Source organism: Erinaceus europaeus, chromosome 17, assembly GCF_950295315.1.
Source record: "Erinaceus europaeus chromosome 17, mEriEur2.1, whole genome shotgun sequence".
NCBI lineage: Eukaryota > Metazoa > Chordata > Mammalia > Eulipotyphla > Erinaceidae > Erinaceus > Erinaceus europaeus.
Window position 1 is genome coordinate 10,026,508 of NC_080178.1, and position 18,124 is coordinate 10,044,631.

The 18,124-nt window shown below is 52.5% G+C and overlaps 1 protein-coding gene across 1 annotated transcript; it reads left to right on the forward strand.

Annotated features, from left to right (window-relative positions):
* The first annotated feature begins 11,184 nt into the window (after positions 1-11,184).
* Positions 11,185-17,456, forward strand: CCDC86 (coiled-coil domain containing 86). Its single transcript, XM_007519647.3, has 4 exons — positions 11,185-11,980; positions 14,548-14,677; positions 16,802-16,876; positions 16,990-17,456. The coding sequence occupies exons 1-4, from the start codon at positions 11,253-11,255 to the stop codon at positions 17,107-17,109; spliced, it is 1,053 nt and encodes a 350-aa protein (XP_007519709.1). The 5' UTR covers positions 11,185-11,252; the 3' UTR covers positions 17,110-17,456.
* The last annotated feature ends 668 nt before the right edge of the window (positions 17,457-18,124 follow it).

An 18,124-nucleotide genomic window follows, 5' to 3' on the forward strand; every position in this document is an offset into this window, starting at 1 on the left:
CATTCATTCATTCACTTATACATTTATTCATTGATTAACTCATTCAGCCCACAGGTGAAGATTGAATCCCGGCTGTGATTGTCTGGGGTAGACACAACCTCACCCCCACCCAGGAATGAACCCCAACACAAGCCCCAGCCTCTCTGAGGTGGGACCCCAGTGGGTGGAGCAGTCACAAATAAACTTGTGGTGACAGTCACGGAGGGTGAGAGATGCTGTGAAGGGCGGGATGGGGACAGACCACATGAGAGGGTGGGGGCAGAGAGGGGACCCCGTGGCCTTCCCCCCTGCAGGTTTTGCAGCAGAGGCCTGACAGTGGCCTGGCTCTGGCCTGGGAATGTGGGGACATGGCCAGGGACAGGTCACCCCCAGGATGAGGCACTGGCCCAGCCAACTTGTCTGTCTCTTTTCATTCTTGAACTTTGACTTACTTGGTTACAAGAGAGCAAGGAGCTGAGCTTCTTCATTGACAGTTTCACAGATCAAATCCAGGTGCCCGGCATGGAGGGCATGTTCAGGACCTGGACATGTGAGGTCCTGGACTTGTTCTGATTCTCTATCTATCTCTATCTGTCTCTTTCTCTCTCCCCCACCTTCTTTCCCTCTTCTTCCTCTCCTCTCTCTCTTTGTTAAAATAAATAAAGCCTTTTTTATTTTTATTATCTTTATTTATTTACTGGCTAGATATAGCCAGAGATTGAGAGGAAGGGAGAAAGAGAGAGAGAGAGGAAGAGTGTGGTCCAGGAGGTGGCACAGTGGCTAAAGCACTGGACTCTCAAGCAGGAGGTCCCAAGTTCAATCCCTGGCAGAACATGTACCAGAGTGAAGTCTGGTTCTTTCTCTCTCTCCTCCTATCTTTCTCACTAATAAATAAATAAAATCCTTTTTAAAAAGTGAAGAGAGAGAGAGGCCCCTGCAGCCCTACTTCACCACTCATGAAGCTTTCCCCCTGCAGGTGGGGACCGGGAGCTTGAACCCGGGTCCTCGCACATTGTAACATGTGTGCTCAACCAGGTGTGCCACCACCCTGGCCCCAAATAAATAAATCTTTTAAAACAGAAACAGATGGGGATCAAGTCCCCCTGGCTCCTCACCTGCAGGGGGAAGCTTCATGAACAATAAAGGGGGTCTGCAGGTGTCTTTCTCTCTCCTTCTCTCTCTCCCCTTCCCTCTCAATTGTTCTCTGTGTCTGTTGAAAGGAAGGATGGAAGAAAAGAAGGAAGGGAGGGAGGGAGGGAGGGAGGGAGGAACAAAGGGAAGGAAAAAGAAGATATCTTGGTTCCCCTGCCCCCCCCCCAAAGAAAAGTCACATAAAGTGTGAGGACTAGGGAGATATTTCAGCAGCAGAGCAGAGGACCTTCATGCCTGAGACCCCAGATTCAATCCTCAGCCCTTACATGTGCCAAAGTCAAGCAACCTCTGGTTTCTTTCATTCTGTCTCTCATAAAAAATAGATATATAGTGCACTGCTTTGCCATGTGTGTGTGACCCAGGTTCAAGCCCAGCCCCCACTGTATTGAAGAAAGCTTTGCGGCTGTGGTCTCTTTCACTCTCTGCCCTTCTGCATCTTTCTCTAAATATATCAACAAACAGAGGAATGGGGAGACAGCATAATGGTTCTGCAAAAGACTGTCATGCCTGAGGTTCTGCAGTCCTAGGTTCAATCCCCAGCACCACCATAAACCAGAGCTGAGCAGTGCTCTGGTATTTTGCCCTATCTCCCTCATTAAAATAAATAAACTATCTTAAAATAAAAATATATAAATAAGTAATAAATATTGTAAAAGATTTTTCAGATTTTTATCTTTATTTATTTATTGGATAGAGATAGCCAGAAATTGAGAGAGAAGTGGGAGATAGGAAGGGAGACAGAGACCAAAGGAGGCCACCTGGGACCGCAACAAGGCAGGGCCAGGACAACTTCAGGAACCCACAAGATCACCAGTGAGTGCAAACACGTGTGGCTCATGGACAGCGAGGAGCCTAAAAAGAGATTGAGCGGCTGGTAACAGTCAGGCAGTTTACCAGTTGAGGCACCACCTCCAATCTGTTTTACCAACAAAAAGACTGCTGAAGGGAGGAGAGGACCCCCTAAGACTCACCAGATGCAACTGTGAGTCTCCATTGCTACTGCCCTCAGAGACTGGAGCAGCAGCGGGGAGGCCCTGTGCTGACATCTGGGAACAGAGAACTGACCAGGAAATTCAGGAAAAGAGATACACCTCAGTGGCCTAGCAATGGGGCTGTATAGTGGAAGCCTTTCCACATTGTTCTCCTGATGAGAACATGGTGAATAATTGCCTCAGAACCTACAGACTATAAACGGGACTTGTTTAGAAACTCACAGGGCTCAGCAGTGCTGCCAGGCTTGGCAGAGAAGCTGAATTGAGCCCAGAGCTTTGGATCCTTGGGGTGTGAGAGTCCCTTTGCATAACCACTGTGCTATCTCTCTCCCACCCTGCTTTATCCCTTGGTTAGGAGTGGGTGATTAGGCTAAGAAGCCTACCTATAGTTTAAAAGCCCTGAGGCTCCCAGAGCCTACAAGGAAGAAAAAGAACTAAATAGGCTTTAACAGCCTCTGTGCTCCAACTCAGGGATTGAAATAATATTGAAACAACTGTTAATTTCCACAACTGTGAACTCTTTAAGTGCCTAACTTAGATACAAGTCAATCCAGGCAAGAGTGATGAGTAATTTGAAAAGTACTGAGAGAGGGACCTCATAACATACTATATAGAATGGTTAAACCAAAAAGAATATTGGAGAAATGAACCAGAACAAGAATCCAACTAAAAGCCCCCCAAAGGTTGAAGCACAAAATAATGAGGTCAACATTCAAACACTAGTTAAGGAAATAGTCACAGGAGTAAGGAAAGAGTTTGAAAGTAAGGGAGACAGAGAGACACTTGCAGCTCTGCTTTACCACTTGCAAAGTTTTCTCCCTGAAGGTGGGGACTGAGGGCTCAAACTCTGGTCCTTGTGCATTGTGACATGTGCACTCAACCAGGTGCACCACCACCTGGGCCTGTAAAAGAAGATTTAAATTGTCAGTCTGCAGGAGTCGGGCAATAGTCGGGCAATGCAGGTTAGACGCAGGTGGTGCAAAGCACAAGGACCGGCCTAAGGATCCTGGTTTGAGCCCACGGCTCCCCACCTGCAGGGAAGTCACTTCACAAGCCGTGAAGCAGGTCTGCAGGTGTCTATCTTTCTCTCCCCCTCTCTGTCTTCCCCTCCTTACTCCATTTCTCTCTGTCCTATCCAACAACAACGACATCAATAACAACAATAATAACTACAATGATTAAAAAAAGGGCAACAGAAAAAAGGGAATGAATAAATAAAATTTTTTTTAAAAGTGAGTCTGCATACAGGCACTCAGAAACATTCTAGGACTCCAAAGGGAACTGCCCACCCAGCTTGTGTAGGAGAAAGATTAGTTTTTTAAAAAAATTCTGATCTAAATCATCAACAGTGAGACTCAAACTATGTGGTACTGGAGCTCCCTGAGGGAAACATTCTGATAAGTTTAGGACCCTCTGACGTTTCCTTATAAGGCTGATTTTTGCTTCCAAGGAAGAAGGTGGGATTAAGAGTTACTGACTGTTGTTTTTGAGCAAAATTCCAAGAGGCTCTGAGAGTGCTCTCCCAGAGCTCAGAGCCCTGTGAGCCATCTGTGATGGTGACAAGGGGGATGGGGGTGAGCAAAACCTGCACTTCTGTATTCAAGCTCGTGGAGTCTGCACAGAAAACCCCATCTGTTCTAGGAAGTTCACTTGTTAAAGATGGGGGTAGACGGCATAATGGTGATGCAAAGAGACTCTTATGACTGAAGCTCCAAAGTCCCAGATTCAACCCCCCACACCACCATAAGCCAGAGCTGAGCAGTGCTCTGATAAAAATAATAGTAATAAATTTTTTTAAATTCACTTGTTTGTCAGTGCAAACAACATGGAAGCAAGTTCATCAGGGTCCTGAAGGTGGGCCATGGGGAAAGGAGTAGGGACTGGGTGACCAGGTTCGAGCCCCTGCTCCCCACCGGTAAGGGGGAAACTTCAAAAAGGGGGGAAGCAGGTTTATGGATCTCTCTCTCTCTCTCTCTCTCTCCCTCGCTCCCTCCCCTTCCTCTCTCAATTTCTCTCCATCCTAACCAATAAAAAATGGGAAGAAAATGGCAGTAAGAGCAGTGGATTCATAGTGCAGGTACCAAGTCCCAGCAATAACCCTAGAGGCCAAGAAAAAAAAAAAAAAAAGGGAAAGAGTATGCACCACACACTTCTCCCCTGGGGCTCCCAGGCAGGCAGCAGGCCCACCTCTGTCACCTCTTTCCAGAGAAGAAACAAACAACATTTCAGGGAGACAGCTCAAACTAGGGGGCCTGGGGCCCTAAGGCCACAGAGACAGTTGGCCAGAGGCCACCAGAGAGCACTGTAGAGCTGAGCTGCTTGTGGAGCCTCCCTGGGCTCTCCTGGGGGCGGTGGGGGCAGTGGGTGGATGGGGAATCTACCGCCTATGGGGCACAACCCACCCCCATGCTTCCTTTCCCCTCCCTGGGGCGGGGACATAGAATATGGGGTACCAGACTGCCCTAGGTCAGCAGAACCTGCTGATGCCTCCAGGCGGTGGGGAGATAAGCCCTGTAGGTACACAGAGCTTTGCAGAGTGTCCCCCTCTGTACCCTGCCTGGGGGGGCAGCTGGGAGCCCCCCAAGACACCCCTGATTGCATTGCCCTTGAAGTCCCCGGCCCTAGTCCCCTTCAGGCCCCTCACTCCCCTGGTTGAAGTTTCTGTCCCTCCAGTTGGGGAGCTGAAAGTCACTGCGAGCTCTTGATGAGCTTGGAGATAAGCAAGGTTGATGATAAGAACCACCACGGCCTGCCTCGATCTACCTGGAAGCCAGGACTCACACACGCAAAGGGGTGGGGGTGGGGGTGCTGGAAGGGGTCACAGAGGAGAAAAACTGGAGCTGCTGTAAAAATGACTCAGGGAGTGTGGTCCAGGAGGTGGTGCAGTGATAAAGCTTTGGACTCTCAAGTATGAGGTCCTGAGTTCGATCCCTGGCAGCACATGTGCCAGAGTGATCTCTGGTTCTTTCTCTCTCCTTCTGTCTTTCTCATTAATAAATAAATAAAGTCTTTAAAGAAAATGACTCAGGGATAGCATTCTCGGACCCGGAACCAGCTCCTGGAACCAGAGAGTGTGTTGGCTGGTGGCTTTCCACTGGGGACTTGGGGACCTGGCTCCCCTGATAGGAGTTATGGAGGCTGGAGATGACAGATCCCTTAGTTGTCTGGCTGGGGGTGGGGGGTAGGGGCTCCAGCCTTGGTGCTCCAGGGAGCTCAGGGCCCCCACACCCAGCTGCCAGAGATTCCCTTTCCCCACCACCATCCCCCTCCCACCAATCCTGGGCTTGGCCAGCTGCAGTTAGTGCCTTAGGTACATACAAAGAGAGACAGCAAAATAAGTCTACAAAGTAACAGGAAAAGTTTCTGCAAGTATGGCAGAAGAGCTCAGTAGACGAGAGCCTGCAGTTTCTCTTCTCTGCTGAAATACTCTTCAGTGGAGACTGTTCAGTCAGGGAAGCAGAGGGAAGGAGGGAGGGAGTCCCTAGCCACCCTGCAATCAGGGGCAGATTTTTTTTCCCCCTTTCTGTTCAGTGTCTCTTGGGATTTTCATTCACAATGGCTAGAAATTGACTGCTAGTTTTGCACTTGTAAGTGTTTCAAGTCTCAGGGCTTCTACTGGTCTAACTCTGAACTGTTGCTATTCTGTCAGCCAGCAAAGCTCAGTATCCAATCTTGAACTCTTGCCCATCCCTTGGGTGCAGAGTCACAGTTCAGCCTTTCCTGGCCCAGAAGGTCCTGCCTGACACCTCCACTCACCCAGCCCCTGGCAATACAGGGCAGTGGGTCACCTTCCTGCCCCAAGTGGCCTGTCTTATACATCCTCTAGAACCTTTTTTTTTTTTTTTAAAGATATACCATATATCTGAATGGCCTATTTGTCTGACAGGGTGAAATTTTTTCTCCTGCCATGAGGGTTATTGTTAGGGCTTGATGCTGGCACTAGAAATCTACGACTCCTAGCAGCTTTCTTTTTCAGATTATCATCATCATCATCATCATCATTATTATTATTATTGAATAAGACAGAGAGAAATTGAGAGGAGAAGGGTAACAGAGAGGGAAAGAGAAAGAGAGACATCTGCAGGCCTACTTCACCACTCATGAAGCATCCCCCTGCAGATGGGGAGTGGGGGCCTTGAACCCAGGTACTTGTTCATGGTAATGTGTGCAATTAACTGCTTGCCCCCCCCCCAGAACTTAATAAATGCAGATGTCGGGCCAGTGATTCCCCAGAACTCTCCACTCCCCCTGCAGATCTGTTTGTCCTATAAGTGGTAGGCAGGGGCTCAGGTGCCCACTTCACATGGTGGCACTGAGCAGGCCTAGGGGACCTACTCTGGGAACTGGGGATCCTGAGCTGGGCGAGGACTGAAACTGAGAGAGAAGCACCAGCACCCCTATCTCTGGGCATCAGCGGGTACGCTGGGTTTCCTCCCATCAGCAGATCCCAGGTTACATAAGTCAACCAAGCATTGTTGATTCAGCACAAGCACCTTTCAACAACTCAGATGATGAGATAGGGCTGGGAGGAGGCCAAAAGAGTGTCTGTGGGTTGAAGGACTTTGTAGACTACCTTTATAGTCAGCTGGGACTCAATCTTGAAAACCACCTTCCAGCATCCAAGAGGTTGGGATGTTTGCAGAAGACAGCAAAAGAGTGTCAGGGAACAAAGTCCCATCAGACTTCGGTCTCTACTCACCATTTTTTAAAATTATTTTATTAAATAGAGACAGAGGGGGCTGGGCAGTGGCACACCCAGTTAATCACACATATTACCAAGCACAGGGATCCAGGTTCGAGTCCCCACTTCCCATCTGCAGGGGGGACACTTCTTGAGCAGGGAAGCAGCGCTGCAGGTATCATTCTCATCTTCTCTTTAGCTCCTCTCAGTTCTCAATTTCTCTCTGTCCTATCCAATTAAAAAAAAAAATGACCACTATGAGCAGTTGATTCCTGATGCTGGCACCAAGCCCCAGTGACAAACCTGGTGACAACAAAAATAAAAATAATAAATAAATAGAAAAATTGAGAGGGGAGGGGCAAACAAGGAGGCAGAGTGACACCTGCACATCTGCTTCACCACCTCTGAAGCTTCTCCCCTGCAGGTGGGAACAAGAGCTTTGAACCCCAGTCCGTGAGCATGAGAACATATGCTCGACCAGGTGTGCGTTACTGCCCATTCCCATCTACCTACAAGTTATCATGAAAGCAGGGCTGGTGGGAGTGGGAGTGGGGCAGTCTGGGTTAGATTTCCCTTGATGCCTGAGCTCCTGAAAGTTCCCCACAAGCAGGCTGTGATCCAGCCAGCACTGGGAAGCCATCCCTCTAGTTGAGCACAGGAATCGAGAAGTGGGGAGTCAAAGAAGGCAGAAGAGGGGTGGTGAGCGGCCTTGGGGATGACTCTGGGTGGAGGGTCTGGGTAGTGGGCCAATTGGGTCTTCAGGTAGGTAGGGTGGGGACTTCAAGGAACCGAGAGTTGGGGAAGGGAAGGCTGGACAAACTGGGCAAGGACAAGTTCCTGCTACTTGGTGGAAGGAAGCTGCCCACCACTAGGCTGGCCCTGCTGGGGACTGAGCCCACAAGTGGAGCCTCTGAGAGGGTCCAGGAAGGCAGGGGCTGAATGGTGACTGCATAATTACCACCACACAGGGCGTGCCTGATTCTGATGAGAGGGAGGGATAGCAGAAAAGCTAGTGGCTCGCTCTCTCTCTCTCTCTCTCTCTCTCTCTCTCTCTCTTTCTCTCACTCTCTTTAATTTCAGAGAGATGATGCCTGTTGTGTCAGAAAGGAAGCACAAAGAGGACCCCCCCCCCACGGTAGGGATAAAAAGAAGCTGGGGGCATCTGACATGTGGCTGAGGGTCCCTGTGGATCCCAGGGCAAAGGTGGTGTGCATGGTACTGATTCCTCAATTTCACACAGGCACATGGGGAGAAGGAAGAGCCATCAACTTGACGTTGAGGCTCAGGATGGAAGAAAAGGCCAGGGCCATTCAAGATAGAACTCTTTGCCTTCATTTCCCATCTCCAAGATGGAGCAGGTGACACGCACCCTGAAGGTTGGGATGATCCTGCAGGATCGTCTCCGAGACACTAATGGGGAGGGTAACATCACAGTGCTAGAGCGCCACTCATGGAGCTTTCCCAGGTGTTGTGCATGACACTTCCATATGGTGCCAGGAACTTGCACCCAAGGCTGTGCTTGGCAATGTATAGGCTCTGCCAGGCAGCTATGTCCCAGCTTTTGCACAAAGGGGAATGGTTTTTTTAAAAAATGTATTTATTTATAAAATGGAAACACTGACAAGACCATAGGATAAGAGGGGTACAATTCCCACCAACAGAGCTCCGTATCCCATCCCCTCCCCTGATAGCCCCTGATAGTCATTATGCGGTGCAGAAGGTGAAAGGTCTGGCTACTGTAATCGCTTCCCTGCTGAGCATGGGCGTTGACAGGTAGATCCATACTCCCAGCTTGTCTCTCTAGGGGAAGGGTTTTATTGCCACTGGAGCTTTCACTCACAGACCAGAGAACGCTGTCTCAAGTCAACATCCCCACCTCCCAAGAGTGGTAGCTTTCGTGCAGGGACAAGTGAGTGAGAACCAGAAAACCATGGGGATTCTGGGACAATCACAGAGCAGTCAAAAGCCCCCAGAATTTCCCACTTCCTGGACCAAGGCTCCTCCTAGAACTTCCTTCTAGTTTTTAGTATAACTTAACTATTCTTCATTATTTTAGGAAGGCAAATGTCGGTTTCCAGATTCAGTAATAATGCCTTTGTGGCGGTGTGTTGGGGGGGACTTCCTGTGAGCAGTTCCATATACCCCCCTGTCCTTTGGGGATACAGTTCGCTTTCTATCCTCCAGGATTTTGTCCCGCAGGGTACACTCAGAGCTGAGACGACCCCACACACACACATGAACACCACCACCTTAGAATCCAGATCTCACTCCTGTCCTATCCCCTCTGCTAGGGGTGCTTCCCTCCTCTGTCCCCGAGGGACCCCCGGACTACTTCCCACACTCTCTCACCACCCCACAGCTTAAAACACAATAATTTCCCAAAGAAGCCCCCTGGGACAGCAGAAGTCTTAGGACCTTTGAGGGCTATCCCCAGCCAGTTCTAAGAATAGCACTCATCAGAGAGCAGAGATGGACTTGGGAAACTGCCAAGAAGTTCTTCCTGGGAAAGACTCATGCTGGGAGGAAGTCAAAACCCCCTCATGGGTCTCATGCAAAAGACAAGTAGCACAGAGCGATTCACGCATGGGGCAAAGATGTCAGAAAGGAAACACAGAAAAGACGCCCACAGTGGGGTTAAAAAGAAGCTGGGAGCATCTGACATGTGGCTGAGGGTCCCCGTGGATCCCAGGGCAAAGGTGGTGTGCATGGTACTGATTCCTCAACTTCACATAGGCACATGGGGAGAAGGAAGAGCCATCAACTTGACATTGGTGACACACGCCCTGAAGGTTAGGATACTCCATAACACTAAACTAGTGCAGAATCACCCGCCTATGTTCACAGCAGTGTTATCCGCAACACTCAGAATCTCTTAAGAACTCAAGTGTCCAGTGACAGATGAATAGATAAGGAAGGTGTGGTCTACATCCACACTGGAATACTGCTCAGTTGTAAGAAAAGATGAGAGCTTCTCTTTTGCTTCAACTCGGATGGAACCATAGGGAATCGTGCTAAGTAAAATAAGTCAGAAAGAGAAACACAAATACTGCATTCCACTTACAGCTGGGGCAAAGAAATAAAGCAAAGGGAGAGGCAGGGTGTGTGATTAATCAACTGTGGTCTATCTCAGTAAACCCAAGGATTCAAAGTGTATGTAGGGCGTGGGGGGAATATAAGACAGTCAGGTGAGCAGATGAAGAAGCACTTTAATATAGTAGCAGGAAAAGTGTGAGAGCCTCCTGCTGGGGGAACTTGAGAAGCGGCCCTGGGTCTTATATAGAGTCTTGGTTCAGGGCTATTTGAGTTAGTGGTCTTGGCACCGGGTGTGCATCTGGTTAAGTACACATATTACAGTGCACAAGGACCCAGGTTCGAGCCCCCGTCCCCCACCTGCAGGGGGAAAGCTTTGCCAGTGGTGAAGCAGGTTTGCATATATCTCTCTGTCTCTCTCCTCTCAATCTCCCCTCCTCCTCTCAATTTCTGGCTGTCTCTATCCAGTAAAGAAATAAAGATAATTTAAAAAATTGTTTAAAGAAACTAGAGTTAGTGGTCTTGGGTTTATGATGTATTCAAGGAGATTTAGGAAGTGTTCAAGGAGATTTCTCAAATAAACCTCTTGGATATATCTGATGCAGGCAGAAACGAGATTTTCCTGTATGGATGAGGGGTCTGTCTTGTTCTTTTAGCATGTCACTTCCCCTCTGTTGGAGCGAGATAAGTTCTTTCTGTGTGGGTAGGGGGTCAGGCCTCAGCAATGTTTCCTTGGGGTGGGGAGGAAACAGCAATTTGAAAGTGAGTGAGATGTGTTGACACCTATCTTAGAGAGATGTGATACTACTACAGGTTTGTCACATCAGACTTGTAAAATATGTTCTCAATAAAATATATATTATTTTAAAAAGTGCCTACATTACAAATGAGAAAGCGGAAGGCCGAGGACGGGGCCTTGGCGCGCGCGCACACACACACAGACACACACACACACACACAGAGACACAGACACACACACACACACAGACACACACACACACACACAGACACACACACAGACACACACACACACACACACACACACACACACACACACGAGTGATTTAGCAGCAATAACCTCACTTGCTATTTTCCCAGACCTTTTCCAAACTTCCTCCTTTCCCAGAAGTGCTTGTCCCCCTTTCTGTCTGCACACCTACTTTGCTCCAGGAGCCTTATTTTATTATTTTTTTTTTGCTAGAAAGGCAAATAAGGATGTCAAGCTACTATGTTAATCCCAAATGCGCATGCGGCCAACCTCGCCCCCTCTCCGCCCATCACAAACATGGCCACCCCGGCAACAGTCCCTTCGTCCGGCTCGTACGTGGCGGCTTCTGACGTCATAGGACGGCGCCGGTAGTTCCGCGGCGACTGAGGCCACACGTGGGCTCGGGTCTGGGAGACTTTGGGGTCCGACGATGGATACGCCGCTGAGGCGCAGCCGGAGGCTAAGCGGCCTGAAGCCCGAGTCCCCCGACAGCTCCGCCCCAGTTCTGCGGGCGAGACGGGCCCTTGTGGAGTTCGAGCCGACCCCGGAAGAAGCGCAAGGGCTTGGGTCTCCTCGGAGTGAGCCGCGGCCCGGCCCAGAGTCCCCGCGAAGTCAACCGGAGACAAGCCCGGGGTCCCCGAGTCAGCCGCAGGGTGCAGGTCTGGGGTGCCCCCGGAGGCAGCTAGAGCCGGGTCCCCCGTCCCCCCAGCGTCAGCAAGATGCAGGAGAGGTGTCTCCCCGAGGACAGCGGGAACCGAGCCCAGAGTCCCCCCGTCTTCAGCCAGAGCCAAGCGAAGCGTCTCCAAAAGCCCCCCAGGACTTAGAAAACCCGACTCCAGACTTGGCCCGGAGGAAGGAGGAACCGGTCCACCAGCCGCAGCCGGGCCCGACCTCGCCCGAACCTCACCCGGCCTCGCAGGCGCCGGGACCCGAACCTTCGCGGCCACTGCAGGAGCTGGCACCCCGATCTCCGGGATCCCCGGGGAGGCCCCCCGCGACCGGGGAGACGGCGAGAGATGGTCCCGGGGCCAAAAAGCGAAAGGAGCCTGCAGCCCAGGCCCCGCCGTCCAAGAAGCTGAAGGAGGAGGTGGAGGTGCCCATCATCCCCAAGGGGAAGCCCAAGTCGGGGCGTGTGTGGAAGGATCGTTCCAAGAAGAGGTGAAGTGAGGGGTCAGCCGGGCAAGTGTGGGGACCCCGGGCTGGAGAGAGAGAGAGCGAGAGCTCACGGCAGTGGGCGTGTCACACAACGCGAGCCACTGTCATGAGGATCCTAGGCAGAGAGAGGGAGAGCCCTGCAGAGTTAAGGACCCCTCTGGACCTCTCCTGTAGCCCCCCCCCCCCCAATTCATCCTAGAGACTTTCACTCTGGTTCTGCTCTCTCTCCAAAGGGAAGCAGAAGCAAGTAAAGCAACAGTGAGGGGTCACCTTTGTAGCAGGAAAAAACTAAATGTCCAGCCGATAGTCCTACCACCCTTCAATCTGGCTTTGTTCAAATGTGGAGGGAAGGGTGGGAGAGAAGCAGAGTGATGGTTGTGCAAAAGCCTTTCCCTGAGGCTTCCAAGGTCCCAGGTTTGAAGCCAGAATGGAAAAGAAAATGTTGAGAAAAAAATCGCCCCACCCACCCACCCACCCATGAAAGGACCTTTGCCAGGGGCCTGGCTCCATTGTCAGCCATCTGTCCTTTCCTTCTCGGTCATGTGCAGTTTCCAGTGAGGACGGATATGAGGACACTGCATGAATGAGGCCTGGCCAGGGGGACAGCCTTTCAAATGTGGGGGGGGGGGGGGGGACATGGCGACTTGCATCGAGACATTTGGTCAGCCCCGTGATATAACAGGAGTGACAGACAGCTTCGTTTCACCTAAATGAAGAGCAGGGGCCCCTGGAGAATTTGAGGGTGAACCACCCCAGAAGTGGGCTGGGGGGTGTAAGCAGGGGCCCTGCCGTAGAATTACAACAGGCAGGCCTCACGCTTGGGGCCTTTGAGGGTGGGGAAGCAGCTTTGGCCCATGGGGTGTGAGCTCAGAAAAGATGCAGCGTTATGTTCAGTGACCCTGTGCGTGTCTGGATCCCACTGGGTCTCGTCTTTTGAGGTTATAGCTCTCCACGTGGAAAGCCCCTGCCCTGCCGCAGCCCTGTTCTGTGCCCAGGAGGCCAGTTCTGAGGCAGCAGGCCCATGGGGAAGGGCAGAGGGAGGGAGAAGGAGGCAAGGCAGATGCAGGCTGTGCCGGGGTCAGGCTTCCAAGCTAGGCTATTGGGAGCGGGAGCCCCGAGAGCCCCAGCTCCCTCCCCCGAGCCACTGCCTCGGTCCAGTGGCCTGTGATCAGCTGTGTCCACGCATGTCAAGTACAGAAAGATATTCCGAGCCAACAGAGTGCTTCACTATCCCATAAGAAAGAATACTGTGACATCGGAGGAAGCTTTGGTGCTGTGGTGCCCGGCTGTCTGTCTTTCTCTGTGTCTCTAGTGTTTTGTTTAGTGGTGTTTTGGTTTCCCAGAGCACTGCTCAGCTCTGGTTTATAGTGGTGCCAGGGATTAAACCTGGGACCCTGAAGCCTCAGGCATGAACATCTTCGCCTGTCTCTCTGGCCACCCATCCATATCTCTGCCTCCCTCTCTCTCTCTCTCTCTCTCTCTCCCTCCCATCTGAGAAAGTTGGCTTGGGGCTACCTTGTAGATGACAAAAAGAAAAATCGAGAGGCCACATTCACATAACTTGCTTTTCAAAGATTTCTTTTAGTTCATACGAGACAGAGTTTCACATAAGGGAGGGAGAGAGAGAGGCCAGAGCATCAGTCTCCTGCCATCACATGGTGCCAGGGATCGAGTGGGGGCCTTAGGCACACCAGACCTGCTCTGTGCCGACTGAGTACCCCCAGGTCTTCACACGCCTCTCATTATAGTGTAGCTGTCCTGGTTATTCGCTCCTGTGGGTCAGAGCTGGGCGGTAGCGAGCCGCTGGGCACATGTTACTGTGTTTAAGGACCCTGGTTCGAGCCCCCGCTTCCCACCTGCAAGGGGAAAGCTTCATAAGCAGTGAAGCAGGGCTGCAGGTGTCTCTCAACTTCTGTCTCTGTCCAAAAGGAAGGAGAGAAGGAAAAAAGAGAGGCCTATGGGACACCTCAATAGGCTTCCAGTAATTCAGGGAGAAAGACTCCACAGGTAGCAGGGAGCACGGTTTAATGAACCTCCACCTCGTTTCTAGCTCCAGCCCTTGCAGACACCCATTTCTCCTCTTTGTTTTCCCTGGAGCATTTGTAAGCAGACCGTAGAAGTGTTACGCTCCCACCCCCAAGTCCTTGCACTGTGCATTCTCACAGAAACCATCCTTCCGAGGTCAGTCATCCCCAAGGCCCCCCAATTTCAGGTCCCCCCTACTAGGAAGGGAAAGTCCAAATCCTAGAGAACCTAGCCATTCAGGCTCTTCTGAAATGGGGAGGGTGGACCTCCCCAGGGGGACAAACCACGTCTCCACGGGTCTCCACATACCTGCCACAGGATCCACTGAAATTCACGGCCAGTGTCCAAACCCTGATGGCTGCTCTGGGCCTGTGGCGGCTGTGGGTCACCCCTTAACCTCCCTCCGTGGACCTTGGTTGGCAGCTCCGAGGCGCAGAATCAGGGCTTGAGCGGCAGCCGGCAAGATCAAGGTTCTTCCCTGTCCTGAGCCTCTGCAGACCGGGGGGGCGGGGAGCGGCCTATAAGTGCCCCCTCTGCCCACCCAGGTTCTCCCAGATGGTTCAGGACAAGCCCCTGCGCACATCCTGGCAGCGGAAGATGAAGGAGCGGCAGGAGAGGAAGCTGGCCAAGGACTTCGCCCGGCACCTGGAGGAGGAGAAGGAGCGGCGCCGGCAGGTGAGGCTGAGCCCGGGCTGGGGGGGCACCTGTGGCGATGGGCCTGGGAACCCAACCCGAAGCAGAAGGGAACTGGGGGAGCATGGGGGAGGCAGGCCAGGGGGATATCCAGGTTAATGGGGGGGGGGGGGGAGGCTCTGTAAGAGACGTGAGGACAGTGGCCCGGAAGGTGGCCTTGGACTCTCAGACATGAAACCCCAAGTTCAGTCCCCAGGGATGCTCTTCCTTCTCTCTCTCTCTCTCTCTCTCTCTCTCTCTCTCTCTCTCATTAATAAATCATTTATTTACTTGTTTATTTATTTAAGCTTTCAGGACAGGCCAAAGCTTTCAATGAGGTGGGTGAGGAGCCCTGGCCCACAGGGGAAGGCTCACAGGCTAGGAGGCCTGATTCTGTCACTTCATTAGTTAGTTAGTTTGCTGAGCCAGGACCTTGGGCATTCTCAGTGACACTGCTTTCTTTCGGTGGCCGGTGGCTTTCTCACTGAGACAGAGATGCCACACCAGAGTTTCCTCTGGTGCCACAGCACCTCCCACGTTGTCCTGGGGCTCATGCGTCAGGGCACATGCCCTGCCCAGTGAGCTGTCTACCCGACCCCTGGAGGGTTTCATTCTAGTCACTGCTGTCCTCCTCCCCAGGCCAAAATTGTCCCCTAGAGGGTCAGCCCCCCTCAGTCTCAGGAAACCCCAGCAGACAGCGTACAAAGAAAGGCAGTGAGGTGTTGGATAGTGACTCCCCTTCCCCTGCCAGAGCTGGGCTTAGCCACGAGTGTCACCCCAGGCTCACGGGAAGGAAACGCCTCACCCTGGGCTGTCACCAGCCTGGAGTTGCCGGGTGCAGCCTGTCAGCCTGAGCTCTCCCCCACACACACACACAAACACATACACACTATGTGCTAAGTGAGACCTTATCTCTCTTCCTGTGCAGCCCGACCCCTTGGGCAAGACTCCTCCGCATGTCCCTCAAGGTGACCTGCCCAGGTCTCCCCCTGACTCTGGGAGCCCAGGGCTCACTTCTCCTTTCTCCCTGGGGCCAGGCCACCCCACTCCCTTCAGTTGCCCGATCAGAGAGAGAGGCCCAAACATCCTGCCCTTGTCCCACGCCTTTCCTATGCCTGGATTCATTCATTCATTTATTCATTCATTTCTCAGAGCAGGCTTTTTTTTTAAAAATATTTATTAATGAGAAAGATAGGAAGAGAAAGAAAAAACCAGACATTATTCTGGTACATGTGCTGCTGGGGATCAAACTCAGGACCTCATGCTTGAGAATCCAGTGCTTTATCCACTGTGCCACATCCCAGACCACAATAAACAATTATTATTTTTTAAAAATTTTTATTTATTAATGAGAAAGATAGGAGAGAGAGAAAGAACCAGACATCACTCTGGTACATGTGCTGCCAGGGATTGAACTCAGGACCGCATGCTTGAGAGTCTGGTGCTTTAGCCACTGTGCCACCTCCCGGACCACAATTAATTTATTTTTTACCAGAGCTCTGCTCAGCTCTGGCTCATGGCAGTGTGGGGGGATTGAACCTGGGACTTTGGAGGCTCCGGGATGAGAGTCTCTGCATAGTCGTTATGCTATCTACCCTGCATCAGAACAGGCTTATGAGAGCATCTACACTTTAAACCTTGGGGGCAAATGGGACCAGGCAGGGTCAGCACTTGTGCCAGGGGCACCGTGTAGGAAGCAGCAGTGGGGTTTGACCTGGGAGCAGAGAACTCAGCACCTCTGACCTGCTGCCTGCAGGCAGCCCAGCCCTGCGCCTAGGGAACCTCAGCCTTCACCCCAGACCCTGTGAGCCAGCACCCCATGTGCTTCTGGGAGAGAAGAGACACTGGAGGCGAAGCCAGCCGTCCCTGCCGCTCCCCCCCCCCCAACAGCTGACAGCAGCACCCTGTCTGCATGTGCCTGAGTTTCCAGGCCAGACCTGTCTAGGCCCCTGCCCACCCCAATTCCCACCCTCTCAGGGTCTTTAGGCCCAGGCCCAGAGCAGCCAGGATCTGGGACTCGGCTGGGCATCCCCTCCTCCGGGCTGTGCTGCCAGCTCCCAGTGTCAGTGCCTGAGAGCCCAGGGCTGCCTCTGCTCCCAGACCCACGCCCTCCCCTGCTACCTCCAGGAGAAGAAGCAGCGCCGAGCTGAGAACCTGAGACGCCGCCTGGAGAACGAGCGGAAGGCTGAGGTCGTACAAGTGGTGAGTCTGGGCCTGCGAGGGGTGGGGAGGGGAGGGGGCTTCCTGTGCCCTCCGGGGGAGAGGGCAGAGGGTCCAGCCACACTGAACCCCCTCCCCTCTCATACCACCTACAGATCCGAAACCCCACCAAGTTGAAGCGGGCCAAGAAGAAGCAGCTCCGCTCCATCCAGAAGCGGGACACGCTCACCCTGCTGCAGAAGACACCACCCCAGCGGCCACCGCCCAAGGTCTAAGCCTGTCCCGCCGCAGCCCCGCATGCCCGCCGCCTCCAGGGCCACTCGCCAGATGCCTGCGCTGGACGAGGCTCCAGAACCGGGAACCCCAGCCCTGAAGGGGCTCTGAGGCAGAGATCTCTGTGGGACCTGGTAGACGTGGGGGAGGGAAGAGGCCCAGTGCCTGCCTCACCTTCCCCCTCCTTCCCCAAGTGCCTTCAGACCAAGACGGGCAGGAGCAAGGTGTAGTTCGCCCCCTGGCACCTCACGAGAGCCCCTGGGTACCATGGGGAGCTCCAGTGCTGTGGTTTGTCTCCTCTCTTTGTCTGTCTGTCTCTTTCTCTAGAATAAATAGAATGAAAAAAGTATCATGAAACAAAGACAAATTCTGCTTCCTCAGGGAAGTGATAATTTAGGGGTGTGGGAGGCAACACCCCAAATAGGGATGTTCCTTCTCGGTGCCCTGGTCGGACCCAGGAGGCCAGCAGTCAGGAAACTTTCTCTCTCTCTCTCTCCCTCTCCCCGTCTCCGTCTCTCCCTCCCCGTCTCCATCTCTCTCTCTCTCTCTCTCCACCCCATTGGCACTGCCTCAGTCACGCGGCCCTAGCCACCTCTCTTCCACTCTGGACTAACTGAGGCCAAAGGGAACGGCTGTCTCTCTAGCTCCTTCTTGCCTGGAGAGAGCACCTGACACAGTGGACTCACACACGCCCAGTCGCTTTCATTCTGACAGGGACAGTAAACAAGTGGCCTCCGACGCACCGGGGCAACAAGTAAAGCAGGTGGGACGAGGGCCAGTTGTGGAGAAGGATGTCCCTTCTGTGAGCTGTTCAGGTGGTCCAGTGCTTCCTGGGGGACAGTCCAGGAGGGGCACAGGGAGCACTATGCTGGGATCCCGAAGTCCATCTTGGTTATTCCACCAGGATCTCACCCACCCACAGGTGCTGGCACCGGCGCTGGCTACAGCAGGAGTGGGTGTCGTTTTCGACGGGTTATGTTGTTTTCACCGGGCTGGCTTCACGGGCGGGTAACAGAC